Genomic DNA, 27,471 nt, shown 5'->3' with positions numbered 1-27,471 from the left:
GAGTAACCCAGTATCTCTCTGGAAGCAGCCTAATATGACATTAGGTTTTGTAGACAAAGTGTCATATGCTGATTGGTAATGAGTTTATAATTCCCAAAAATCCTCACTTTTTTTCAAACAACCTGATCACACCTGCATCTTGTAATTGTGAGATTGAAGTTTGTGAGACCTAGTGTTGGGCTTTAGGTGCAGCTGAATTAAATTTCAACCAGATTTGTCTATCAATATATAATCTAGTCTTTCTATCAATAAATAAGTTCCAGGAAGTATTCTAGAGGGACTAGGGATGAAAAAGGATAAAAATTCTCTGCCTTCAAAAAGAGCTTATATTTGATTTTAAAAGACTATGTAAATATAAAAGTAAGTACAAAATAAATACTGGGTAATTTCCTGAGGGAATAAGTGAGCACTAGTAGTGACAGGGATCACAAAAGACTCCATAGATAGTGATAACTGAATTCAGTTTTGAAGGGAACTAGAGATTCTAAGAGGTAGAGGTGATGTAGGGAATTCTATTCTAGACATGACGAACATCCCAAAAACACAGAGGTATGAGATGAAGTGTCATGTGCAAGGAACAGTAAAAAGACTAGTTGGACTGGTTTGTGGAATATGAAAAAGACATATATATACATATATATATATACATATATGATTTTGTTGGTAAATGCCAATAATTGCCTCACTGGCTAATGTATAATTTTTAGATTTCATCTGCAAGAAGTTTTGGGACATTATAACACTATTTGGCCTTCTCCAATCCTAAAGTAGTATTCCTTTAGTTGTCTAGTGTCTTTCAAAGATCACTAATACTGATTCAGCAATGGTATCTGCTGGGTGGTGGTGGTGGTGGTTATTTTTAATACCTAAGGATATACTTCTTAGGGAATGAGTGAGCTGAATTCCTTGAAGGTATCCATTTTTTCTCTTATAAGCTTCATAATTATCTTGGATTTTAAATCTCACTTCACCATTTTGGAAGCATTGATAGTCCAAGAATCATTCTTCCTGGCAGAGAATACAGATTGGGGGCGGAGGGGTAGAGGAAGAAGAGTTGAGCAATTCCACTATTTTCCAGTTAATTCCACTTTAATCGATTCAGAACAGTGGCTTTAATCCCCCTCTTTTCAACTCTTTTCCTAATATAACCTTTTTAAAATTTTCTCATTCAGAGCTTTAGCATTCCTCTCACTATTCCTCCATAATTTCATACTTTTGAAATAATCTTCAATTTTTCTGCCTTTGTTCTGTTTTCTGTAGCTATCTGTAAAAATCCCAGTCCCTTTTAAAATTCCCTGCATATATAGGTTGATTTCTGGAAAAGCCTTCTCTTTTCTTCTCAGTGGAAGTGGTTTTCTTTGTCTTCATAATTGTTTGTAAGTAAGAAAGAGTGGAGGTTTTTCAACCTTCCTGGACTATGTTTACCAAATTTTAGTTCATGAGAGCTCATTTGTGCTTTCTCTGGATGCTTTGAAATCTGCCCTCCCTAAAATCTCGAGTATGTGTTAGATTACACACTACTTTTTCAATTATCAAAAATTCTAAGCAAAGAACACTACTTCCATTCCATTTTATCATCATTTCCATCCCAAAAGTCAGCTTCTCCTTTTTTGGTGAGAACTAAACCCAAAACATAATTTCCTCTTATTGGTTCTTTTATCTTTGAAGGATGTGATTATAATTAAAGCAAGTCAAGGAATTATTTGCTACTCTGCTTTTGACTCAGTAATCAATCAGCAAATGTCCAGATAATTTAAATCCCTACATCACTACTATATCATACCTCCACAACAGGTTTGTAATTTCTTTTTCCAAATTCTTCATCTACTTGAGCTGTCTTTCTAAGTAGCATTTTAGTTTCTGGAACTCTACCTATCCTTTCTCTGGATCCATTTAAATTTTTGCTCCTCAAATGTAGGATGTACATCAGATTATCTTGACTTTTTTTTTCTATCACAAATCAAAAGATACAGTGGTCCTGATTTCATTGAAAACCTATAGTTGCTATTGTAGGTTTTCAGAAAACAAAAAACAGTGAATTACTTAAAGATCCATGCCCATATTTTCATTAGTTTCCTCCTACCCAAAGAGGATCTATATAAAAACACAATATAATGGATACAATGGGATATTCTTCATGAATTACAAATGTGATTTTCACATGTCCCTTAGTAAAAAAAAAATAATAAATCTGAAAAAAAAAACATTTTAAAATAATCACCCCATAGAACGTTAACATTTTCAGAGACAATTCCATATCTATATTGGATATAGTACCTAAGAATTTACTTTAATGCAGCCCAACACATGTTTTTTTTTAAAAAACTCACTAATTGAGTCAGGTATTTCATGTCATAAAATCAGATTATTGGGCTTAAGCCAATTTATAAGTAATTCTATAACTCCCAAAGTCTCTTGTAGTTTATATAATATGAACCAGAAGCATTCAGAAGCACTTTCCACTTTCCACTTTCCACTTCTTATCCATAGTTATAAAATCTACAAGTTGAAAAGAATTTGGAGATCATTTTCCCCAACCTAAACCTGAACAAGAATCCCTTCTACAATGACCCCCCTAAATGGAATTAAGTCCATTTTTCAGTGAGAAGACTTCCATTGGGAGAGAAATCTATCTCTTGAAAACAATAGTTAATAGTCAACAGAGAGGCAACAAGTATTTATTCAGAGTTTTTTACGGATCAGGCACTGTGACAAGCAGTCATTATATTATTTGAGTATATTTCCTTCTCCTCACATAGTTTCTCTTCCTATATGGAAATTACTAGGGCCTTAAAATTGTGTAAATTAAATATTTACATTTATCAAGATTTAACATAAGTTAAAGGTAAAATTCTGTCCAGCCTTTCTGGACAGCCAAACAGATCATAGCTGTAAAAATCTGCCTAGTCCTACATAGTACTCCATATACACCTCAAATCATCTTTTCTAGGATTCTCACATTCTGGGAGTCTCATTTATATTTGTATCCTTTTTCTCATTCAAATCTGAACATGGAAACAGTTCTAAGTGACAGTATTTGGATGTCCTCTGTTATTTATATTACAACCTAGCATTCTATTATTAATCTACATATACTGGAAAACTAATCCATGTTCCATTATTTCCTTTACATTCTGCTTCAATCACTTAATTATTCTAAGCTCTATCGCAATGTCTAGGTTCTACTTTACTCATTCAGCAACTATATCACAGTTAATCAAAAACACATCTAAGGGTAGATTCACAGTAATGTCAAACCATACTCATCTTTAGTATATCTCTACTCAAGTACAATGAGAGAATTAATGAATGGAGAGATATAGTTTAACTATGGGATCAAAATCCAGTTTAAAGGAATTTAAAAGGTGAATAGATGAAAAAGTGGAGGCAATGAGTAGATTACTCCAGAAGTTTGGCAGTAAAAGAGAAGACAAATATATGATAGTGTTTAAAAGTATAGGAAGGCCAAATTATGGTTTAAAAAAAATAAGTTATACCTAAGCAAGGCAGCAGAAAAAGCCTCAGTAAATGGGGAAAAACTAAAGATAAGATATAGTATGATCCAATTAGGGACAATTCTGGGAGATCAATAAGGGATATAATTAAAAAATAGGTGGAAGGAATGGTCTTTGAAAGGAGGAAATCATAACTTCCTCCAAGATAAAGGTAAAGTAGGACATAATGGGTAAGAATACAGAGGGATTTTGAGGTATAGAGTAGGAGAAAAGAAGGAAATAACAGATTACCTGCATTTTCTCATTATAGTAGGGATAAGAATATTCGAGAGATGGGGGTAACAGGAGAAACACTGAGGATTTAAGGTTAGGAGAGACAGTCTGTAACATCTTTAAAAAGAGCGAAATAAAGAATCAATCAAAAAATAAAAGTCTTCCTGTTTGTCAATGAGAACCCAGATCAGATTAAATAACGTGAATTTTTAGTAGTCTCAGTTGATGGTATGATGGTAAGATTTCCTCTAGTTCAAGAGTAGAGGTTGGAGAAAATAAGTGATTAAGATGATCTGGGATTGATAACTGTTATATAAGGACATTAATAACTCAGAATATCTTTGGAAGTACCCCATTGGGAGGCAGGATTGGGTCCTACAAACTTGTATACCATAATGGAAGGAGTTCCAGATTAGAAATCAGGATGACTTGGCCTATAATATATATTATGCTAGTTTTGGTCTAGTATTCCAGCTTACTGATATTATTTAGAATCTTCATTCTGTCATGTATCATATTAGTTATCAATCCAAGATTTATTAGTATGTTCCATTCTTAGCTCACTTTCTAATTACATGGAGAAAAAGAATGAACCTATGGTTTAAATTCCAAAACATGTAGATAGCTTAAGTCATAGAGTCACAATTTAATCATGCTGTTGGCAATTGACATTCTCTGTAAATTCTTATGATATAATAGCACCAGCAAGCTCATTCATGAGAATTGATGTCCATTTGCTTACCAAAGATTGAAAACTGCCTCGCATAAAATAGAATGCTAATGCCACTCTATCATAGAAGTTATAGCCCATGTTAATTGCTTTTGATACATCTTTTCATGTTTCCATTTTGTCAAACAGAATAACTTTTACATATTTGTCATAAGAATTCTCAACATATTTAACCCTATTCTTCAAATAAAAAGAACGAAGTCATTTCTTCAAAATACTGAATTAAGTTAATTTAGTTTTCTATTACCTGAAGACCATGGTAACAAATATACATAGTAATAGAATATATTAAAACTAACTGAAATGCTTAGGTTTTGAGCTTTAGGTTTTTGTTTTATTTTGTTTTTAACCTAAACTGTTAGTAGAGGCTGTGTTATTTGAAAACTATTGCTAAAATATCTTAAATTTTAAAAAAAACCTAATATTTAAGACCACTGGATAGAATTTGTTCAAAAATAATTCAACAAATATTGATTAAGCATTAAATACTATATGCAATCCCCTGTGCAAAGCTTTAAGGATGGTGCAAAAAAGCCATAACCTCTGCTTTCATGAAACTTAAGAGTACATTTTAATATGAGGGAAGAAAAAGGAAATGTAAGAGAACTTTTCACAAAGTATTTTTTACCAAAAACAAAACTAAAGAAAACCCTGAAGACCAGTTCACAGTTGTGTCACAGTTTTCTTTTATTGTTCTTCCTCAGTTTCCCTAAATTGTTCTGCTTCAGTTTCCCTGATTCTTCTACCTCAGTTTCCCTGAATTGTTCTGCCTCAGTCCCCCTAGTTGCAATACCCTCCCCCTTCCTGACTATTAGGACTGATATAACGTAGGGCTGGCTACTCTAGGTTTATAAATTGTAAAAGTTCAATCTCAGATAAGGGGAAGATCTATTCTGGTTCCTAAATCCTCCTAAGTTATTAGGAATTTATGGTCCTCATCTCTCCCATCCTGCCAGAACCAGATTGATGGTCTGTTCCTGGAAATTCCCACTCACCAGTGTTGGACTCCACCCCTTGCCTTTGTCTCCCCTGATCCTGAGAGCCATATAAATATTATTGGATTCTCACATTCCATGCTGAATTCTTTGAGATGAAAGTCCAGTTCAGCCCTAAGGGGTCAAATGGATTCTGATCTGCCCCCAGATAATCTCTCTCTCAGAAATTCAAATAAAATATTAAAAACTCTTTAATCTCTATCTTGCCTCAGTTTCTCCAACATTACATACTAGCTTATCATTTATGTAGCCCTCTGTCCCAATTCCTCTCCTTCATCTGCAACTTGCAGCCATTATAGCTGCTGGGTATCTTAATAATTATTTAAAGGTTTTGGAGTTAATTAATAACTTGAGAATATCCTGAGTAAACTCTACAGCCAAGACAAGTTGAGATTCTCTCTCTCCTGGCACTACCCCTCCTAATTCTGTCTATGTGCCCATAGTCACACAAACCCAGGAAGCTCTATCTCCTTGGGGAACACTGAAGTTCTAGGCACTGAATATTGCATAGTTAACTTAGGTTTGACTTCCTTCCCTCAGATAGGAAGAAATTAATGAATGAGACTAGCTCAATGCATTCAAGGGAGAAGGAAAGAGAACAATTGTAGCGAATATTTGAGTCCAGAGTACAAGATTTTCAAAGAAGATGAGAAGGACAACACTATTTATAAATGACTAATATGATGCAAAAATAAAAAGTCAATAGAAGAAGTCTTAGAAAATAAATGAGGAAAAACTAATTGTGAAGATTTCTTTCTTAGAGTCTCCTTAGGGACTCCCCTCAATCCCCTTTTAATCTGTCCCCATAAGTTATTCTAAAGACTTGAAAACTGTCAGTGTTAGAAAAGAGAGTGGAGTCCCTAAAGACTTGAGTTGGTAGAATTGAAAAAAAAAAAAAAAAAAAAAAAACAATTGACTGTGAGATTTTAGTCTTTCTGACATAGTGTCCTTGACTCATTCCTTGAATGACCACAACATACTTCATCAAATTAGTAATCTAATAATTAGAGATATTATAGAGTAGGTAAGAAGGGTTGAGCGATAGATTAGGCATTAGAGTACTAGATTCTCAGGAAAAAAAATGGACTAATGAATAAAATGACATTTATAGTAAGGATACAATGATAAAGATCAGCAGAGATACTAATAAAGACAAAAAATGTTTGAAAAGAAAGAATAAACATTTGAAAAAAAGTTGCATCAATGAACTGAGGCTTTAAATTGTAAAAAAGAGTCAAAATTCCCTGAAAATTATGAAGTTATTATGCCAAATTTTCAGAACTTCCAGAATGGTTTTGAAAATCTACTAAGAATAAAACAAAACTATAAAAGAAATAAGGACATAAATTATAAATCTACAGGGGACAATTAACAATAAACCAAAAAAATCTAGAACCTCCCTCCAGTTATAATTATAATATATGTATGCATATTTTATCATTTTCTTACAATAGTTGTATCAATATTCAGTAAATGAATTTAGTCTATTGTTATCTTTCCCTGCTTTGTATCTCTCTGGTTTACATATCAGGACCAATAAATAAGCATCAGGACCACTAAATAAGCTTTATTTAGAAAAAATAAAGTTCTTGAATCTCAAAGAAAATAGTAAAGAAAAAAGGAGGCTAATAAAGGAGGCATAGCAATACAAGATTTCAAAGTATATTATACAGTAAATTCTCTGAAAAAAAAAAGATTTATAGAATCATAACACAAAGATTCCTAAATGAAAAGTGGGGAAAGTATAAGATTAGAAAAGCATATTAAAGCACTATAAAACATGAACACTGAACATAAAGATAGGAAACTCAGAGATAACAACCTAAGAGTAAATATCTTTCTAAAACACTCATGGAAAAAAAATATAAACAAGAACTTATTTTTTTAATTGCCTAGAGAATGCTGGAAGCATACATTAAAGTATAAAGCAAGATAATAAGATCAATAGTAAGAAACTCTCTTTACCAAGATAGTTATGCCTCAAAGTTACAACATTAAGGAACAAACTGCAGACAGAAAGGGGGTGGAAGGAAGAGGAGCAGAGAAGACTTCATACTTCAAGATGAACTAATCAGAATAACTCAAGGATGGTCTGTCTGTACAAGAAACCAAATGGGGAATTATAAATATGACAGTTTTTAGAATAAAGAAAATCATTTACCATGATATAATGTCAGAGCTTAAATAGCAAAGAAAATTAATTTACCAGAGCTTAAATATCAAAGAAAATAAATAAGCCTTCAGATAAATGTAAGAATTCAAATACTTACTTAAAGAAAATTAACAATTGTGCAAGGTATTCAGTGTTCGAACTGGCCAAACAGATGAAAGTTAAATACTTTCAAATAGCAATGAAAAAGAAGTAAGCATTGAAATCTTTATTTCATATGGCTAGGACCAGACAAGCAGAGATATGTAGTATAGGAAAGTTTTTATTTTCTTCTTGTCTTTAAAAAAAATCAAACAAATATGCAAATCTAGATTGTAAGGAGTAGAACAATGGATTCACAAACTTAAGAAGCAAATGATACAATGGGAAAAGTTATTAAAATACAAGATGAACAAAATTTAATCACAATGAGGGGAAATTTTTTAAAGTGAGAAGAACATAAAAGTTGTAACATAATAGATAACTTTCAAATATTTGTGGAAGAAGGAATAAATTGGTGGTTCTTGGCCATAGAAGATGAGAAGTCATAGTTCAAAGTTGCAAAGGGGACCATTTTGACTTGCTGTTAAGAAAAAATTTCCCAACCAATAGAACTGTCCTAAAGTGGAATTGATTCCATATTAAGGTCCTAGGTTTTCCATCATCAGAGGGTTTTAGACAAAATCTGGCTAACTTCAAGTTCAGAAATCTCTATTATGCCAAAGTAGGGAAGAAAGAGATCACATATCTCATTTGAGAAATAATTTAGCTACAATATAGAGTGTATGGAGTGGAAAAATAAACTATGTCTAGTAGCTAAATTGGAGAAAAGACTTAGAGACTTTTAGTATGAAGAATATGTATTTTAACCTAGAACCAAAAGGGGGCTCCAGAAAGCTTTTGATAATGGGAATGCATGGTCAGATGGATTGTCCAATTAGAATGGTAATTAAATCTGTCAAGATTATTGTAAAATTTAAAACTGATATAACATAAAAATTGAGATAAAGTGCAATGTCCAGAATATTTAGTTATCTAAATTCTATTAGAAAATTAATGTTTAAAATATCAACCTACTTTTTTAAGGGGAAAAAAAACATTTAAAAACACAGTTACCATTAAGAATTATTAACAATCAACAAATACATTTCTTTAAATACTAAAAGAATGGCATATTCAGTTTGAACTTCCTTCAAAAGTAAAGAATGTTAGTTTTTCTGTACTCCAAGGTAATAATATTTTATTAATGTGACCTATCTGTAGCTCTGTACCTAATTTTTAATTTCATATCATTTTCTTGTTCATAACCTGGGGCAGTTTTTGCATATCAGGCTAGAGGTTATGAGTGTACATGTCTACCAAGTGCATACTCAGCTTTTAAATTAATCAAACCAATTTATCTTTGTAAGAGGTCCAGTCTTGGTAAGAAAATATCTTCTCAGAAATATGTTGCATAATTTACTATACTATTAACTATAGAGTAGATGAACTTGGCTATTAACTATACAAAGTTTAAGTCCAAGGTCAATGGAGGCTTGCAAAATTTGAATAACCTTGTGTAATCTACTTAAATAGGGCAGTTTAGAGGCACATTATACTGAATGCTGGGCCTGAAATCAGAAAGACCTTGCTTCAAATCTGGCTTCAGACACTTACTAGCTATATGACCCTGAGCAAGTCATTTTAAAGTCATTTTACCTCAACTTACTCATCTGTAGCATGAGTTGGAGAAAAAAAGACAAACCACTCCAATATTTTTTGCCAATAAAACCATCAAATGGGGTCCCAAAAGTTGAACATGACTGAAATGACTAAAGAACAACAATATTAAATTCTTCCAAAGAGTCATATTTTCCAGCAATGTAGACTGTAATTGTTCCACATAATAGAATATGATTTCAAGTCACTGTGACCAAAAATATTTAGCAATGATCATAAGTCTTCCCAAATTTACGCATTTGTTCTTTGATAGGAAACAGTTAACCATGGTTCAGAATTCAAAATCCTTTCACTTGGTAGGGCCACTTGAACCTTGTGGTGTGCAGGCCTGCTCTTTGAGACTTATGACACAAAATGGCTTTCTATACCTAGTTGAATGGAAGAAACTCTACTTTAGCCTATTTCCCTTTGAAAATAAAGAAGCTGGGTTAAGTGACTACTGAAAAGTACTTGCAACAAGTTCATTTTATAATTTTTTAATATTTGCTTACAATTTTAAAAATAATTTCAGTTGTAAGAAAATAGAAGTGACCAGCATAAGCAACTGGACTGATAAACAAATTTAAGCAATAACTAATCTATTAAGCAATGACAACAAGAATTTATTTAGCTCTTAGGCCCTTAGAATATAGACAGAAATGAAAGTCACTGTATAGAGCTAATTTAACATCAGAGTAGACAACAACGTACATGTTAGAGTATGTTCCTTTCAGATTTTGGTTAATTTACAAGGTTTAAGAGGCTAATAAGAGATACAATGCTCTTTAAGGGCAGGGCCCCACCCAGAATGCATCCATACCTAGTAGAGATAATTTCCTCTTTTCCTCTTTGTATCTTTTAAGGGATGCTACTTTAATGCAGATAGACAATGGACTTGTTCCTAGGTGATCTTTCTCCCAGCCATTCATTTTTATGGACCACAGACAAACCCAGAGAAACTTATAAGAAGCTAAAGATCAAAGGAAACCAAGGAAACTATTAGGCTAAGATGGAGGAGCAGGCACTCAGGCTTGGGAAGCAGTCAAGGAAAAGGGGTGGTGGGAGACGAAGTGTTAAATAGTAGTCAGAGAACTGCAGGGTAGTTTGTGTAGGTAGTGGGATGTGGAATGGAGAGAGGTGCAGACTGGGCCTTAGGAAGTGTCTCTTTTTCTCCTTCTCTATCCCTCTCTTTGGTGGGGCAATTGGAGTTAAGTGATTTGCCCAAGGTCACACAGCTAGTACATGTTAAGTGTCTGAGGCTGAATTTGAACTCAGATCATCCTTCAGGCCTGGTGCTTTATCCACTGCACCATCTAACTGCCCTGAAACTTTCATCTTGTGTAGGACAACATCGACTACAAAAACAATCAGAGACTCTCAGAATAAAAAACAGCAAAAAGGGGTTTATTACAATCTCCCAAGTAAAGGCATCTCTCATCTGACAATTCTAATCAGAGAAATCTATCCCAGAAATAAAAACAAATTGCCTTTAAAAGAGGCACTTAAATGCTAATTAAGAAGTGGTGGGAAACCTGAGGGAAGAACACCTGCAAGTTTTTTAGCTATAGCTCTATTTGTTATTATAAAGTCTCAAATCACAGTGAAGGTATAGTTTAAGACTATCTTCCTATGAAAGTGTCTTCACTCAATTACTCCACACAAACTCAGGGACACTGTGGGGAAGTGATGGCTGAGTAGAAATTTGAAGGACCTTCTAGTGTTTAGGGATGATAAGCATGGCATTCCTAATATGGGATATGGACAGAGCTGCCGTTGGGGGGAGAAGGAAGTACTACCCATCTGGTGAGTGTAGGACGGAAAGCTGGTGACCTCAGTAGCTATGGGCACTTGCTAGAGAAGATAGTCTTTGGTTTCATTTCCAAGGAGGATAGCTGTAATTTGCAGCCACCAGAAGAGTAAGATTTTAGGCAGGACACAGTGACCTGAACCATAGCTGTGGATAAGAAGTAGGAAGCCCAAAGTTAAGTTAAACCCTCAGAAAACATTAGTAAAAAAGACCTGAAGTTTAGGGCATTATACTCCATACCTCAGGACTAGAATTTGATCACAACAGCAGCTACTAAGAATAAAATATAATAAAACAAAGATAAATAAAAATGAGCAAAGTAGAAAGAATCCAATCATAGATAGCTGCTTTTGGTAATAGAGAGGAGGTGGGAACCCTAATGCATCTAAAAAAAAAAAAAAAAAAAGTCACTCCTTTTTTCAGTAAGAAATACCAAATGGTCCCAAACACAAAAAGATTTCTTAGAAGAACTTAAAAAGTATTTTAAAAACCAAATATAAGACATGGAAAATAGGGGAAAAATAAGAACAATTCAGAAAATGAAGAAAATTATGAAAAGAAAATCAACCAACATGAAATAGAAAACCAAAAACTTAAGCAAATAATTTAATTCCTTGAAAACTAGAATTGGGCAAAGGGAAGCTAATGATTTTTTAAATTTCTTTTAAAATTTTTATTTTATTAAAAACAGAAAACAAAACAGAACAAAACACTGTCAAGTACCCAGCAGAACATCAGAGAGGATTCAAAATATATAATAAATTCAAGAAAATATATATTATAATAGAAGAAATTATATTCATGAGTATCCATCTTTTCTTTGCTTCCTTGTAGATCATTCTTTTGTTCTCTGCTATGAACTTTTTTTACTTTGTTGTTGTTTTTCCCTTTTATTCCCCCAATCTCCTCCAAGCAGGCAATAATTAAGCACAGATGTATGTTATATACACATATAGAGATACACATATACACACACACTCCTATATCCCTGTCCCCACCACATATGTGTGTATAGATACACACATATACATATATATATATATATATATATATACATATGAATCGAACATGCATACCTATCCACATATACTCAGACACACATATATACATACATTTGCCCATACATAAACATGCATATAAAACAATATTAATAAGGCTGAAATAAAATGTAGATTTCTCTCTTGGTTGAATCTTTAAGTTTGACTTACTTCTTTCCTTTCCTATTCCTTAACTTTACCTTGCTGTTCCTTAATCTCCCTCCATTCATGGATCCCTCTCTTATTTTCTTCCTCCATCCTTTGCTTCCTCCACCTTTTACCTATTTGAACCATTCCCAGTGTGGGTAGGTTTTCAAAACTATGAACCCTCTCTCCCCTCTAATGTCTTTGGGTCTATTTTTCTACACCTCATTTGTATAACAATTGCTATTTTTACCTATTTCAAGATGGTTTTGCTTTTAAGAGTCCGATAATACTGACCTCTATCTCAATCTTTCTTTTGAGTTACCCAATTGCTGTTGTCAATCTTAAATGTATGGCATATATTTCCATGTAAAATATAAACAATTTTTCCATGTTAAGTTCCTTGAAATTGATCTTTGATATTGATACTTACATGTTAAATTTTCTATTGCATTGAATTTGGTTGAAAGTCCTAAAAATCTGCAAGTTCATTGAGTGTCCATTTTTTTTATTCAATATTTTGGATAATTTTCATGGATATGATATTTTTGGCCACAGGCCAATCTTTTGATTGCCATTATATATGATTCCAGAACTGGCTATCTGCTGGTAAGTCCTATACAATTCTAATTTCAGCTCTAGCATATTAGAATTGTTTTGTTTTTTTCTTGGCTCTTGCAGAATTTTCTCTTATCTGGGGGTTTCTAAATTTGGCAATAATATTCATGTGTCTTCCACAAAAGATCTCTTTGAGGTGACGATGGTGGATTTTTAATATTATTATTATTATTATTATTTCTACTTTCCCTTCCTGTTCTATCATTCCAGGACAATTTTCTTGGATTATTTATTACATTATTGTGTCAAGGTTCTTTTTGTAGTCACAGCTTTCAGGTAGTCCAATTATTCTTATATTTTTTCTTCTTCATTTGTTCTGCAGATGTGTTGTTTTTATAAGATGTTTCATATTCTGTTCTATTTTTTTTAATTCTTTATAATCTATTTTGTTATTTCTTAATCTCTCATAGCTTCATTGGCTTCCTCTTGCCCAGTTCTAATTTTCAAAGAGTTATTTTCATGTTTAAGACTCTGCATCTTCTTTTTCTAGTTGGTTAGCTTTTTTTTTTCATCATCTTATTTTTCTTGGATAGATTTTATTTTTTTTCCTCAATTGTTTCTCATTTTATTTATTTTTTTTTTACATTCCATAAATTCTCTCTTGGCTGAGAGCCATTTAACATTAACTCTTTGGGGTAGAAGTTTTGTTTGTTTTTTGTTTTTTGATTCTTTACTTTCTTGGCTTCCTCTGAAGATGAACTGGTCTTCCCTATTCCCATGGTAAATTTCTATGGTTGGGTTCTTTCTTCTTTGTCCGTTCATTTTTTAAAAATGGAAAATAAGTGTGAGCATTTCTAATAGTGAGGTGGGGGATGGTCTCTCTAGTTTCACTTCAGGTATTTCCTGTGACTTGGAATCCCAAACCAAAAATTCCTTCCTCCTGCAAGTGCTGGCCCTGATAACTCTGTATTCACTGGGTGTGATGACTCCTTAGGCAGGGCTTTATCTATGCAATACAACTGAGCCTAGAATTCCTAATCAGTTCAGGTCAATCTTTCCAGACTCAGATTCTCCCCTCCACTCCAAATTCTGTCCTGGAAGTAAAAGTCTATGTTCCTGCTAAATTATATCCAGCTAAACCCCTCTAGTTCCAGATTCCTCACTTGCTGTTCTGCCAAGCTTGCCTGGAGGTGTTTATACACACTGGCTAATATGGCCTGAAGTCTTTCTTCTGATTTAGTTGGTTTATACCAGGAGAAGGACCCCTGTTCTGCCCCAAGTCTTCCTGATATGTTCACCCTGAGGCACAAATTTGTTCTGTTTGTGGGGTAAATCTGAAGAGTTTGGAATTTACTGACCTATTCTGCCATCTTCCTAGAATCTTACTGATAATCTTTTAAGACAGAAAGAAATACAAAAGAATATAATAATAATATATTATATATATTATAACAATATAATATTTGAATAATATAAGACTGGTTAGATTGCCTGAAAATTATGATTTAAAAACCTTGATATTATAAGCTATCATCAAAGGAAATTACCCTGAATTTCTAGGACAAGAAGGCAACGCAGAAATAGGAAAAAAACAAAGAAACATTGATCAATATCTGAAATAGATTCCAAGAAGAAAACTTATGGGATATTATAGCCAAGTATGAAAACTCCTAAATTAAACAGAAAATATTGGAATTAACAAAAAGAAGCTAAAATAAGGCTTACATAAGACATAGAAGTTACATTAAAGAATAGTCTTAGAATACTATATTTTATAGAGCAAAAGAACTGGGGTTATAACTGAACAGTAACTTGCCCAACAAAGTATAATCCTGAATGAAAAAAATCAATTAAAGATACTAAAAGACTTTGAGGTACTTGTGAGATAAAAAACAAGCAAAATTTAAGGGAAAATTCAACATATAATATCCAGCAGAAATATAAACACTGAGGAACAATTATAAGAAACTCAATAAGATCAAATCATTTACTTCCTATATATATTAACATATTTTTTATGACAGTTATTAAGAAGTTTGGAAGAAAGGATTGGGCTAAACTGAGTATGATGGAGGATTCCCCAAAATACAAAAATAAAACTTTAGGGAGAGATAAAAGAAGAGTAATTATCTCATTCAAATGAGATGAAAAAGGAAAACACTCATACAAGAATAAATCAATAGAGGGAGAACTGGTGGTGCTTAAATCTTAATCAGAATTTGGTTAAACAGAAAAAAATATTTTTTCTATTTATTTATGTGTATCTATGTATCTATCTTTCTGGGAGTATAAAATTCTTCTAAATTCAGAAAGAAAAAAAAAGAGCAAGGGGAGATAGGGTGGAAAGAGGATAATGGAAGGATTCTTGGAGGGGTGGGTAATTAAGGAAAAGATGGATAAAGCAGCAAGTAAAAGTAAAGCAGAGGAATGAGGAGGGATGGGAATAGTATAAGCATAATAGTGAGGAAAATTAGGAAAGAGGAAAATATACAAGTAATTCTAGTTTAGGATGTAAATTGGATGAATTTATCCATAAAATGGAAACTGAAAGCATATTTAAAAAATTGAAATCAGGTTGCTTTCAGGAAATACTATAAAAATAAGAGATACACATTAACATAAAATAAAGGTCAGGAGTAGAATGTATGTGTGTGAAAAAATCACACAAAATTAATTGTAGCCTTTGGGGAAGGGGAAAGAAGAGAGAAAAAATAAAGTAAAAAGTGAATGGCAGAGAACAAAAGAAAACCTACAAGGAAGAAATCCTTGACATTTTTGAAAACAACATGTATTTATTATATAGGTTGTCTTAAAATGGAAATTTATAGCTATATATTGATCCTTTCATGTTCTGTTGTGTACCTGACAATTTTTTAATTTTATACTTGAATTCAAAATAAATGTAAAAATATTTAAGAAGAGAAAAATCACCTTGGCAGTAAAGTGGAGTATGAACTGGAAGGGCAAAGGATACTGGTTAGAGTGAGGAAAGTTACTTAGAAAAGTAGAGTCAATAGTCCAAGCAAGAGGTTGAGGCACTCTAAATAATAGCGGTAACTTGTGTGAATGGGGAGAAGATGACCTATATGAGAGATGTTATAAAGTTAGAAATAACAATATCTGGAAATAGATTGGATGTATAGTAAATAAGAAGGAGGAAATGAGGATGTCAATGAGGTCACAGGCCTGGATGACTAGGTACTCTCAGCAGTAATAGAAGTTTGGAAATAGGAAAGGTTTGAGAGGAAAGATCATTTCCATTATAGACATGTTGTTTTTGAGATGCTCTAGTGAAAAGTTTGAAGTGTTTAATAGGAAGTTGGTGGATCTGAAACTCAGGAGAGAGACAAGGACTGAATATAGATCTGGAATTCTTCTGCATAGTGATATTAATTTAACCAGTGGGAACATATGTGGTAACCAAATGAGAAAATGTAGGGGGGGGCGGAAAAGAAAGTCTAGCATTGGATTAGAGGTAACCATTAGAACACAAACAAGACATAAAATAACCATACTGAATAAGTATGAGAAAAGAAACTTGAAAATACAACATCTTAACATAGTGCCTTGTAGCAAGTATTACATATTTGAATAATCCAGTGAAGGTGATAAAAACAGATATGAAAAACTATCTTCCTGTTATTTAAATTTGTGAATTAGAAGGAAAATATATAAGTTCTTAGATAAAGGAATAATTCTAATAACCTAATTTGTATAATTAAACTGAATTTTCAGTACATATAAATTAAAATTATTAAATTGATAGCAACTAAAATATTCTCTTTTTGGCAGCTACACGAGTCAATGCAATGGAGCATTCTCACTATAAGATTGTACTATTTGCTTTAAACAACAATCATTATAATAAAAACCTTTGGATTGCTCAGTAACTAATCCACAAAGGCATAGGGACAAAAAATCTCAGACTTTGAAGGGCCCTCAAAGACCTTCTAGAATAATCTTTTGCTAAAGAATCAGTCATTCAATTTTTGCCCAAAGATTAAAGATGAGGAGAAATTGAATACTTTCAAAGCCAGAGAATTCTACCTTTTAATAGTTCTAATTGCTAGGAATTTTTTTCTTTTACCAAATTCAGATTTATCCCCAACTTTCATCCACTGCTCCTAATTCTATTTTCTGGTGCCATACAGAACAAATCTAATTCCTTTTCTATTATTAGTATCGTCCTTTACATCTATTCTTCTGTCAGCTAAACATCAAGTTCCTTTAAATGATACTTGTATGGAATGATCTCAGGCTCTTCACCTTCCTAGGGGTGCATAAAAGAGGATCTACAAGTTATCAGTATCTTATGAAAATGTGGTACTCAGGGCTTAATGTAATTTTCTAGTTGTGGTATAACTAGGACAGATACAGTGGAACTCTCAACTCCTTTATTATAACCACAAAGTCTCTTTTTTAATGTAGCCTAAAATTAAATAACTTTTCAGCAATCATTACCTTGGAAATTCACATTAACCTTGTAGTTCACTGGAATCTCCAAATATAAATAATGTTAAAACTACTGATCTAAGTGACATTCACTTTTAAAAATTCACAATAAATTGGACTGAGTTTAGTATTAGCTATCTGTGGGGAATAAAATCTCTTCTAGAGATTTTTTAAGATGGAAATATTAACTGTATTAATATCTTAACTAAGTATTCTGAATTTTCCTTATACTCAATTATAATGAATTGCAAGTCATTTACAGCCAAGTTTGAATTCACACCTTTAATGAGTGCTTGATACTGTGCTTGACACTTAAAAGTGTATTTAGTATTAATATGTGTTCTCTTCCCTTTCCCCTTCATAGCCATATAAATAAATATCAACTAAAATTTAAAGAGTTGGTTGCATTAAAAATTCACTAAAAAAGCAGAGATATTTATATTTGTAGCCCCACTATTAACATGAGATCATTTTCATAGCTTAGTTACTAAATTCCCCATATAGGATACAGAATCACCTGTCATGAACCAAACTCCAGTCTATATTCAAGAGTATTATAAGATAGACATACATGCACACACAGATATATATATATATATATATATATATATATATATATATATCACTCTAAAATCTGCCCTGCCCTCTCCAAAGAAGACTTGAAGAGAGCAGAAAAAGGACCCCCAGCCTATCTCTAAGAGGAATATCACACTAGAATTACATGTCTCCTCTAAATATTGCTAATTTAAGGGTACAGATCTACTTCTGAACAAAAGCCGGTATGCTGATTTCTAGCCCTTAGATTAAATTTATTTTCTTAATTTCCTTCTACTAAATACTAGTTAGAGAAATGACTATAACAAATAAAGGGTAAACTCATTTATCCATGAAAACAGAAATCAGAGAAAAGGTACAAAATAGAATATACTAAAAAGTAAAATAGTAAATGTGAGTAAAGATGGTGTTTAGATGTGACTATGAAAAAAAAAAATCTCAGCTAAAGAGGGGCCAAAAAGGAAGGCCCAAAAGTTTTACCCCAGGAGAAACTATCCAAAGTTAATTTACAAGGCAAATAGGGAATCAGGATTATATCATGAAGGCAGCTTCCCTTATATGTCTGTAGCTTCCAAAGTCTTTTCTTCCCCAAGAGTATGTCAAGCCATTGTCTGTCTATCTCTCATAAGATTCAACCCAACTTCATCCTTCCTGTAGGTGGTCACAATATTGTGTCAGTATACCCTCCTTGAAGTAGGGGTTAGCTGTCCTTTCACAAATGCAGCAGCAGCACGCAAAATACCCTGGGCTTTTGTAAAATTCTAGTTATTCAGCCCATGTATGTTTATACATATGACTATATGCATGTATGCATATTAATCCAATATGGTTTAGAAACCAGAGGGTCAGCATTGCAGTCAGGCAGACCTAGATTTAATTCTTGTCTCTAATACTCCATAGTTGTGTCCATGAGCTAGGGACAGCTCATTTAACTTTTCGATTTCCCAGGCAAATTATGAATGTTAGTTAAAGAGGAGTTGCCAACATGCATGAATAGAAGTAGTTCTCTTTATCAAGGAAATCACAGATCCAGGAAAAATATACATTACTTATATTGGCAAGAGAACTGTCAAGAAGGGCGATTTTTCCCATCTAGAAGAAGACATTAAAACACTGTAAGAGGCAGGAGCCATACAACATAAGAAAGACTGGGATGATAGATCTGGGTGAAAAGGAGAAAGCTCATCCCAAGTAAGGGTGTTGTTACTCTGAGAAGATCAAATCAAATCACAATAAGTTGAGTCTTTTCTGTTACTAACCTATTTAATCTTTTAGACAGAATTTACTATTTGTCTAAATGAACTTTCCTTACTGGGAACAGCTAGGTGTTACAGTAGCTAGAGTATTGGATCTAGAATTAGGAGAACCTAAGTTCAAATCTGAACTAAAGACCTTTACTAGCTATGTAAGCATACATTAACTATGTAATTGGGTACTTCAGCTGCAAAAATGTGTTGAAGAAGGATATGGCAAAGCATTCCAGTGTTTTTGCTGAGGATACCCCAGGTAGGATCATGAAGAATTGCACATGACTGAAAAACAACATATCTTTTACCCTACTACTGAGACTTGGTGGACTTAATTCTTCCCTTTTATTCCTTCCTTGGCCAAGAAGCCAAATAGTTGACAGATATCTCCTGTGTTCTCCCCACCCCCTTCTCACTCAAGTGTTTAAGGAGAGCCCTTTAAGAGTCATTTTTGCTATCATCTTACTCCTAATGGTTTGTAAGCCCAGTACTCTTTTTTAAAAAAATCAATTTCTTTCCTTTATCAGAATGTGCATAAGCATTTAATTACCTAAATGATTCACACTAAGATTCTGCAGTCAGAGTTTAGTTTTATAAGTAATCATATTATTCTCCCAAACAGAAATTTAAAACTTGAATTCATTTGAAGAATGACTCAATTGAATGCATAGTACTGTTCCAAGAAAACAAGTTTCCTTCCTCTTTTTACCTAAAAGAGGTAGAGGGTAGGAGCAACCAGATTCCTTATGCTTAAAAGAATTTCTAGTGTTACATGTATTAGGGGAAGTAAATATTTGCAAAATACTCACTATATGCATGAGTCTATATAAATATAAAGGCAGCTTTGGGTTAAATTATGTCAATCCTATATAGTTTGTAGGATTGTGGATAAGTCACATAAATTTTCACTGCCCTAGGCAACTCTCTAAGACTATAAATTGCAATGTAGTTGCTTATTTGAATTGGTAGAATAATTTTCCTCAATCACAGGTCCAAATTTATACACACAAATATACATGCACATACACACAGACATTTTCAATGCAACAGTACAAAAACTGGAATGATTTTAATTATTAATTTTAAAAATACATCTAATAGCTATCAATCAAATTCTTTTAAAAACAAATACATTTTATAAGTTAGCATTAGGTTAAAGGTTATTGGAATGCTAATGATGTTAATATTAATTTCATTTTCAGGCTGATGATATAATCAGATAAAACAAATGATTCTTAAAATTTCATTGGACAATTATTCAAAAGAAAAATAGATCACATATAATATTTCTGAAATTTCTATATAGGTTAATAGCTAAGAAACTAAGCAGGACAAATTGAAAATTTTGTTGACATTTCAGTTGTGTCAAACTCTTTGTGACCCTATTTTAGTTTTTCTTGGCAAAGATACTGGATCAGTTTGCCATTTCCTTCTCCAGTTCATTTTACAGATGAGGAACTGAGGCACATGTTTAAAATGATTTGCCCAGGGTCACATAGCTAGTAAATGTTTAAGACCAGATTTAAATTCCAAACTCTTTGCTGTATCTATTACATCACCTTACTGCCCCTAAATTGAATTTACTATTACCAATTATTTTAGATAAGGATTTCACTAATTTACTTTTGTGGTCATCACCTGATTGCTTGATTGGTGTCAGAAATAGCTCTCAGATATTCCTTCAAGTAATAATAATTAAAGCAGTACTTCCGGATCTTATATCCTCGCCACCTCTTCTGAATCTGTTTATATAAAAATATATTTTAATACATTTAATATCATGGGGGAAAACTGTTCACAGATTTATTATGCTGAATCAAAATAAAATAAAGATGAATTTGAATTTATTTTCAATATAATCATGACTTCATATATAAAGTAATACATTAATTTGACCAGTTTCAACTGGTAGGCTTATTTTTTTTAAATGGGTGGATAAAAAGCAATTATTGTATGTTATCAGGCATTAACATATTTTTCCAACAACAGTTTCATAGTAATCTAAATTCCTAAATTAATCATGAATAGAAAGAACAAAGAAAAAGGAAAAAGAGGAGGAAGAGGAAAAACTATGTGTCAGGCACTTTGCTGAACACTTCGCAATTATTATGATCTTTCACAATAATACTGGGAGATATTATTATCTCCATTTTGCAAATTAAGAAACTGAGGCAAACAGGGATAAAGTGACTTGCCTAATCTGAGACTAGCTAAATTTTAACTCAGGTTTTTTGATTCCAGATCAGGTTCTCTATCCATTGTACTACCTAGATACTCTAATGACAGAACTAATTCAACAAAGATTAGGAGAAATCAGTTATTGGGGGGCATGAATCTTTATAGCAAGTTTTAAAAGAAGACCTTTTTTCTAGTATATATAGGGAACTTAATAACATTTATAAAAAATGAGTCTTTTCTCAATTGATAAATGGCTGAAGGATATGAATAGTTTGCAAAGAAAGAAATCCCAACTATCAATAGCCATATCAGTTTCCCAAATAATTAATAATTAAAAAAACACAAATTAAAGCAATTAAAAGTCTTTATTTTAGATTCATCATATTGGCAAAGTTGAACAAAAAAAGGAAAATGACAAATTTGGGAGGGGTTGTGGGAAAAGTCATTAAAACACTGTGCATTGTTACAGCCATTCTGGAAAGAAACTATACTCCCAGATACTAAATCATGCATATCTTGATCAAACAATACCACCACTGGGCCTATACCCCAAAGATATCAGAGAAAGAGCCAAGCTTGTTCTCAGCACAAAATCCTAATAACAATCTTGGTACCAATTTGATGGTGAGTTTCCTGTGCCAAAATATATATGATTTGGTTGTTTCTAGTTCTAATTCTTCTCAATTAGAATGTGATCTGCAAAGATTTCAAAAATATATTTTACTTACCTTGGAATTTTATTCATTGTCAGTTTAGCTTGACACCCCCATATAACTCCCTGTCTTCTCTCTACATTTTGAGAACAAACTTTGCTCCAAATAAGAAATATGAGAAGACACCTCCTTCTCATTCCTTTATAGAGATGGCAAATCCATTGGTATAGAACATTGCATATCACATTTTTTTAATGTACTTGTTGATTTTGCTGAAATTGTTTTCTTTTTTAAAAAATATATCAACAAAACCTATAAAAAACAAAAATAAATTTTAAAATAGAATTCTTTGAAGATGCTTCTGCAATGTAGCCCTTGAGTAGACCAGCAAAGAAAACCTATAGGAGGAACACTTTATTGAGTGTTCCATTAAAGAGCAAGCAAGCAATCTTCAAGCGAAAAAAAGTGTTTTGTTATTTGGACCAAGTGAAGGGAGGCTATAGGAGGAAAAGAGCAGGGACATACAAATTTAAAGTCTAGATAGATGATACAGAGTGTAAAGTGTAGAAAAAGAAGTCAAGATACATTAGAAAAAAAAAAAAAAAAACCTGAAAACTTCAAAACTTGGCCTAAAGTTTTCCTGTTTATCTCTAATTATTCAAGGCCCCAAAAAACTGTGTGTATAATATTTTGTACTTTTGTATTATAATTCTATTTCACATAGGAAATAAAGACTTGATAGTAAGGTAGCATCTTTTCTTGAGGAGTCAATTATGTAGGCAATCAACACTAGTATTTGTTGTGTTTTAGAAGACCTAATCTATTTAACAAGATTCAACCTGATGTCATATTGTAATGGGGAACTTCCTTATGACAGAATTTCTACTGTACTAACTGTACAACTTCTTTTAAGAATATATGCCTTCTTGGACTTTTAATATAAGTTTTTGTACCACTGATATTCAAGTATTGTGCCAACATTTGAATGTAAAATTTACTTCTACAAGACAATGCAAATTTTAACAATGTTATTTCGTTTTGATTCCAAGGTGAGTTAGTATTTCCAAAAAATGACTGGTGTGCTTGCCCTTCAAAGTAGCAACTTTCAAAAGTGATTGGTACAAAACAATTATTATCATTGATCAGCACTGAATAGATAATTTTAAACAAAGTCATTGTGTGCTCAGCAGATTACAGCTTGTTAACGGGCAAGTTCTAAATGACCTCTTAAGCTAGTCAAATCAATGATGCATATTCCTCATTAAGTAACATCAAAATGTAAGTGGTCTTATAAATAATGTTTATTTTAAGCACTAAAACAAATGGCAAAATCTGATACACCAAAATCCATCTGCTTATAGAAAGATTACTTCCTCAATGAATTTAGTTTTGTTTATGAAACAAAATTATGTTTATGAAATTTAGTTTTGATTATGAAGATTCATAATCAATAACTCAACTAAAAGCAAAAGAAGCAGTATCCCTCCAATATTAAAATTATTAAAACAGAAAATTACTCTTTAGCAATAACAACTAAAATTTACAACAACAGGTAAAAAGTCAAAGCCAACAAGAAAAGATCAAAAGGTAGATTTAGAAGTATGCTTAAAATCTCCTCTTTCTCTCCCTTTCCCCACTCTTTCTCCCTCTCTTTTCCCCTTCTTCCTCTCCCCTTTCTCTTCCCCTCCCCTCTCTCATCTTCTTTCCTCCCCCACTTCCTTCTTTCTTTCAACTGCTGCACTATCTATTACTTTGAGACTTCTTTTCTCCCTTCAAAATTCTTCTTTGACTGGGGTTGTAGGAGAAAAAGAGAAGGAAGATAGAAAACTTCTGATTTCTAAATCCTCCTCAGTGAAGCCTTTGTTTTTGTTATCATTCAGTCACATACAATTTCTTGTAAACCCATGGACCATAGCATGCTACATCTTCTATCTTCCACTAATTTTTGAAGTCTGTCCAAGTTCATGTTAATGGTTTCTATCATACTATATATTTATCTCATCCTCTGCCATCCCCTTTTCCTTTTCCAGTGAGTCCCATCTTCTCATCATATGATGTATTTCAGCTTTAGCTTCAGTATTTTTACCTTCCAGCGAATGAAATTAATTAATTTCTTTAAGTATTGACTCATTTGATATCTTTGTTTCCAAGAGACTCTCAAAAGTCTTCTTTAGCATCACAATTCAAATTCTGTAGCACTTAGCTTTCCTTATAGTCCACAACCATATATTGCTACTGGGAAAAAACAAAACAAAACAAAACAAAACAAAACAAAACAAAACAAAAACAAAAACAAACAAAAAAAAAAACAGCAGCTGCTTTGACTATATAGACTTTGTTAGCTAGAGGATGTTTCTGTTATTCAGTATGGTGTCCAGATTCCATAGCTTTCCTTCCAAGGAGAAAGCAAGAATTTCATGGTTCTAGTCATTGTCTGCAGTGATCTTTGTGCCCAAGACTATGAAATCTGCTGCTGTTTTCATTTTTCCTCTTCCCATTTGCCTGGAAGTAGAGGATCTCTTTGCCAGTATCTTTTTTTTTTTTTTTTCTTATGTTAAACTTCTACCTAGCTTTTATATCTTCTCTTTCATTAGAGGCTTCTTATTTCCTCTTCCTTCACTTTCTGCCAACAGAATATTATCATCTTTATAGCTGAGATAGTTGATACTTCTCTGAGAAACCTTAATTCCAGATTTTGAAGTCTTCAGTCTTGCATTTTGCATCATGAACTTTACATATAAGTTAAATGTAAAAGGTGACAATATACAGCTCTCTTATACTTCTTTTATAATCTTAAACCAATCACTATTCCATGTTCCTTTCTAACTATCATTTCCTGGTTCTTCAGAAGACAAGTGAGATGATCTTTAAGTTGTGATCTACACAGTCAAAGGATTTAGCACAGTTGGTGAAGCAGAAGCAGAATGTTTTTTTTCCTGAAACTCCTTTGTTTTTTTGTTTGTTTGTTTGTTTGTTTTTTTCCATTCCAGAGAATGTTGGCAATTTGGTCTCTAATTCCTCTATCTCTTCTAAAACCAGACTATTTCTCAGTAATTCTCAGTTCACATATTGCTAAAGCCTAGCTTGCAGAATCTTAAGCATAAAATTCCTACTATGTGAAATGAGTGTATTTGTTCAGTAATTTGAATACTCTTTGGCACTGCCATTCTTTAGGATGAAATGGTCAACGTTTTTTACAATCCATTGGCCACTAGTGAGTTTTCCAAATTTGCTGGCAAAATGATTGCAACACATATTTTCAGATTTTAAATAACTGGAATTTCATCACTTCCACTAATCTTACTGTTGGCACTGCTTCCACTTGACTTCATTCTCCAGGATGTCTGGCTTTATAGCAGTAACTGCTCCATCATGGTTAGAAGTGATATTAAGATCTTTCTTCTGTTCTTTTCATTCTAAGTTCTTCTGTGTATTCATGCTACCTCTTCTTATAAATATCCTCAACTTTGTTAAGTCCAGAGTGATGTCTTAAAAGAATGTTCAATTATCAGTATCTTAATAATAACTTGCTCTGCTTTCTACAAAGAAATGTAACTAAACCAAGGAAGATACCAATTTAGGCTTTCCTAGTCAACATTTTTAAGAGTTATTAATTATTCATTTTTTAATTTAACACTTCTTATTTTCAAAACATATGCATAGTTTTCAACATTCACCCTTGCAAAAGCTTGTGTTCCAAATTTTTTTTCTCCCTCCCTTCCTTCCATCCCCTTCCCCTAGATGACAAGTAATCCAATATATGTTAAATATGTGTAATTCTTCTATACATATTTCCACAATTATCATGCTGCACAAGAAAAATCAGATCAAAAGGGAAAAAATGAGAAAACAAAATGCAAGCAAACAACCAAAAAAGTGAAAATACTATGTTGTGATCCACACTCAGTTCCCCACAGTCCTCTCTCTGGGTGAAGATAGCTCTCTCAATCACAATATCATTGAAATTAGCCTGAATCACCTCACTATTGAAAAGAATCACATCCATCAGAATTGATCATTGTATAATATTGTTGCTGTGTACAATGTTCTCTTGGTTCTACTCACTTCATCAGTTCATCTAAGTCTCTTCAGGCTTTTCTGAAATCATCGTGTTGATCATTTTTATAGAATAATAATATTTTGTAACATTCATATATCATAACTTATTCAGCCATTCTCCAACTGATAGGCATCCACTCAGTTTCCTACAGAAGGGGCTGCTATAAAAATTTTTTGAGCATGTGGTTCCTTTTCCTTTTTTGTGATCTCTTTGGGATATAGGCCCATTGCTGAATCAAAGAGTATGCACAGTTTGATAGCCCTTTGGACATTTAACATCTATTCTTTCTAAATTATAAGAAAGCAAGCAGTGTCTGTACTTCAGTTTATTCAGTTACAAATTTGTAGAGAATAGAACTATATGATCTGTAAGTCCTCTTTCAATCTTAAAATTCATAAAGTTATGCAAAACTATCATGATTAAATATTTAATATTTGGTATAACAAGGATACATTCGTTTTAGATAAGTTCAAGTCAATGATACACTAGTGTTTTATATGTTGCATTTTTATTTTTTTGGTTCAATTTGAACTCCCTTATACTATCAGAGGAATATAGGATCTGGTGTTAAAAGGAACAGTAAAAATCATATAATTCAGTTTCCTTATTTTTCAGAAGAGGAAAGTAAGGATCAAAGAGGTTAAATGACTAACCAAATGCCACAAGTATTAGGCAGATCCTCTGAGATTTGAATCCAGGTCTGCTGATTGTAAATCCAGGCTACTCTTTCTTGTGTCTTGCTTCTGATAGATAGTATAAACATATATGGACACTATAAATGTATGCCCATTTTAGAGGTGGGACTTGCTGGTGGCTCACTTGAGAGCTTCTTGTCCTGGACTGCTTTACCAGTGTGATAGGGACTCCTGGACTGCTTTATGAGTGTGATAGGGAATCCTCTTGCTGATTCTTCAAATTTTCTGGGCTTAAAGGTTGTTTTAACCTATCTCCATGCTGGTCCTGCTACTTTGGGATCTCACTTGAGGTGCTATTTTATGATTGTTGGGAGGGGAACATGGGAATGATTCACTGTTTACTCTATCATCCTGGCTCCAGCATTTGAAACAATTATTACAGCTAATCTATCATTGACTAATTAGGTCAAATTACTTTTATGTTTGTTTCTTATTAATTTAAATCAGAAAATGGCGCATGACAAAGAATAGGGGGACATAGGTTTGAATCTCAGGCCTGTCGCTTTTGAATTGTGGCATTTTGAGTAAGTTAATTCATCTCTCTGGGTTTCAGTTTCCTCAACTGTAGATTGAGGGCTCTCTACTAGATTATTTCTAAGGCCCCTTCCAGCTTTGAATCTACCATCCAATGATTCTATGTATTAAGACAGAAACTTCAAAGATTTGTGAAGAACTTTCACAGGAAAACAATTTCCGGAGAAAATCAGGATAGGAGATACAACAGGAAGAAACATTGGGAGGTGAACAAAAATTATCTAAACACCCTGAAGCTCTAGTTTTTGAGA

General features: G+C 32.8%; 2 protein-coding genes across 5 annotated transcripts in view; one reads left to right on the top strand and one right to left on the bottom strand.

Moving 5' to 3' along the window:
- Nucleotides 1–27,471, top strand: part of GPATCH2 (G-patch domain containing 2) — a 459,123-nt gene that overhangs the window by 37,220 nt on the left and 394,432 nt on the right. The gene's annotated exons all lie outside the window — the stretch shown is intronic.
- The window catches only part of SPATA17 (spermatogenesis associated 17), a 267,209-nt gene that overhangs the window by 158,384 nt on the left and 81,354 nt on the right, over nucleotides 1–27,471 (bottom strand). For both annotated transcript variants that reach the window (XM_074309186.1, XM_074309185.1), the window contains exon 5: nucleotides 20,739–20,842. In XM_074309186.1, the coding sequence (XP_074165287.1) occupies nucleotides 20,739–20,842 (104 nt within the window). The remainder of the gene's footprint in view (nucleotides 1–20,738; nucleotides 20,843–27,471) is intronic.

This window comes from Sminthopsis crassicaudata, chromosome 4, assembly GCF_048593235.1.
Source record: "Sminthopsis crassicaudata isolate SCR6 chromosome 4, ASM4859323v1, whole genome shotgun sequence".
NCBI lineage: Eukaryota > Metazoa > Chordata > Mammalia > Dasyuromorphia > Dasyuridae > Sminthopsis > Sminthopsis crassicaudata.
Note: the sequence above shows the minus strand (reverse complement) of the source record. Positions and strands in the feature narration are given on the sequence as shown.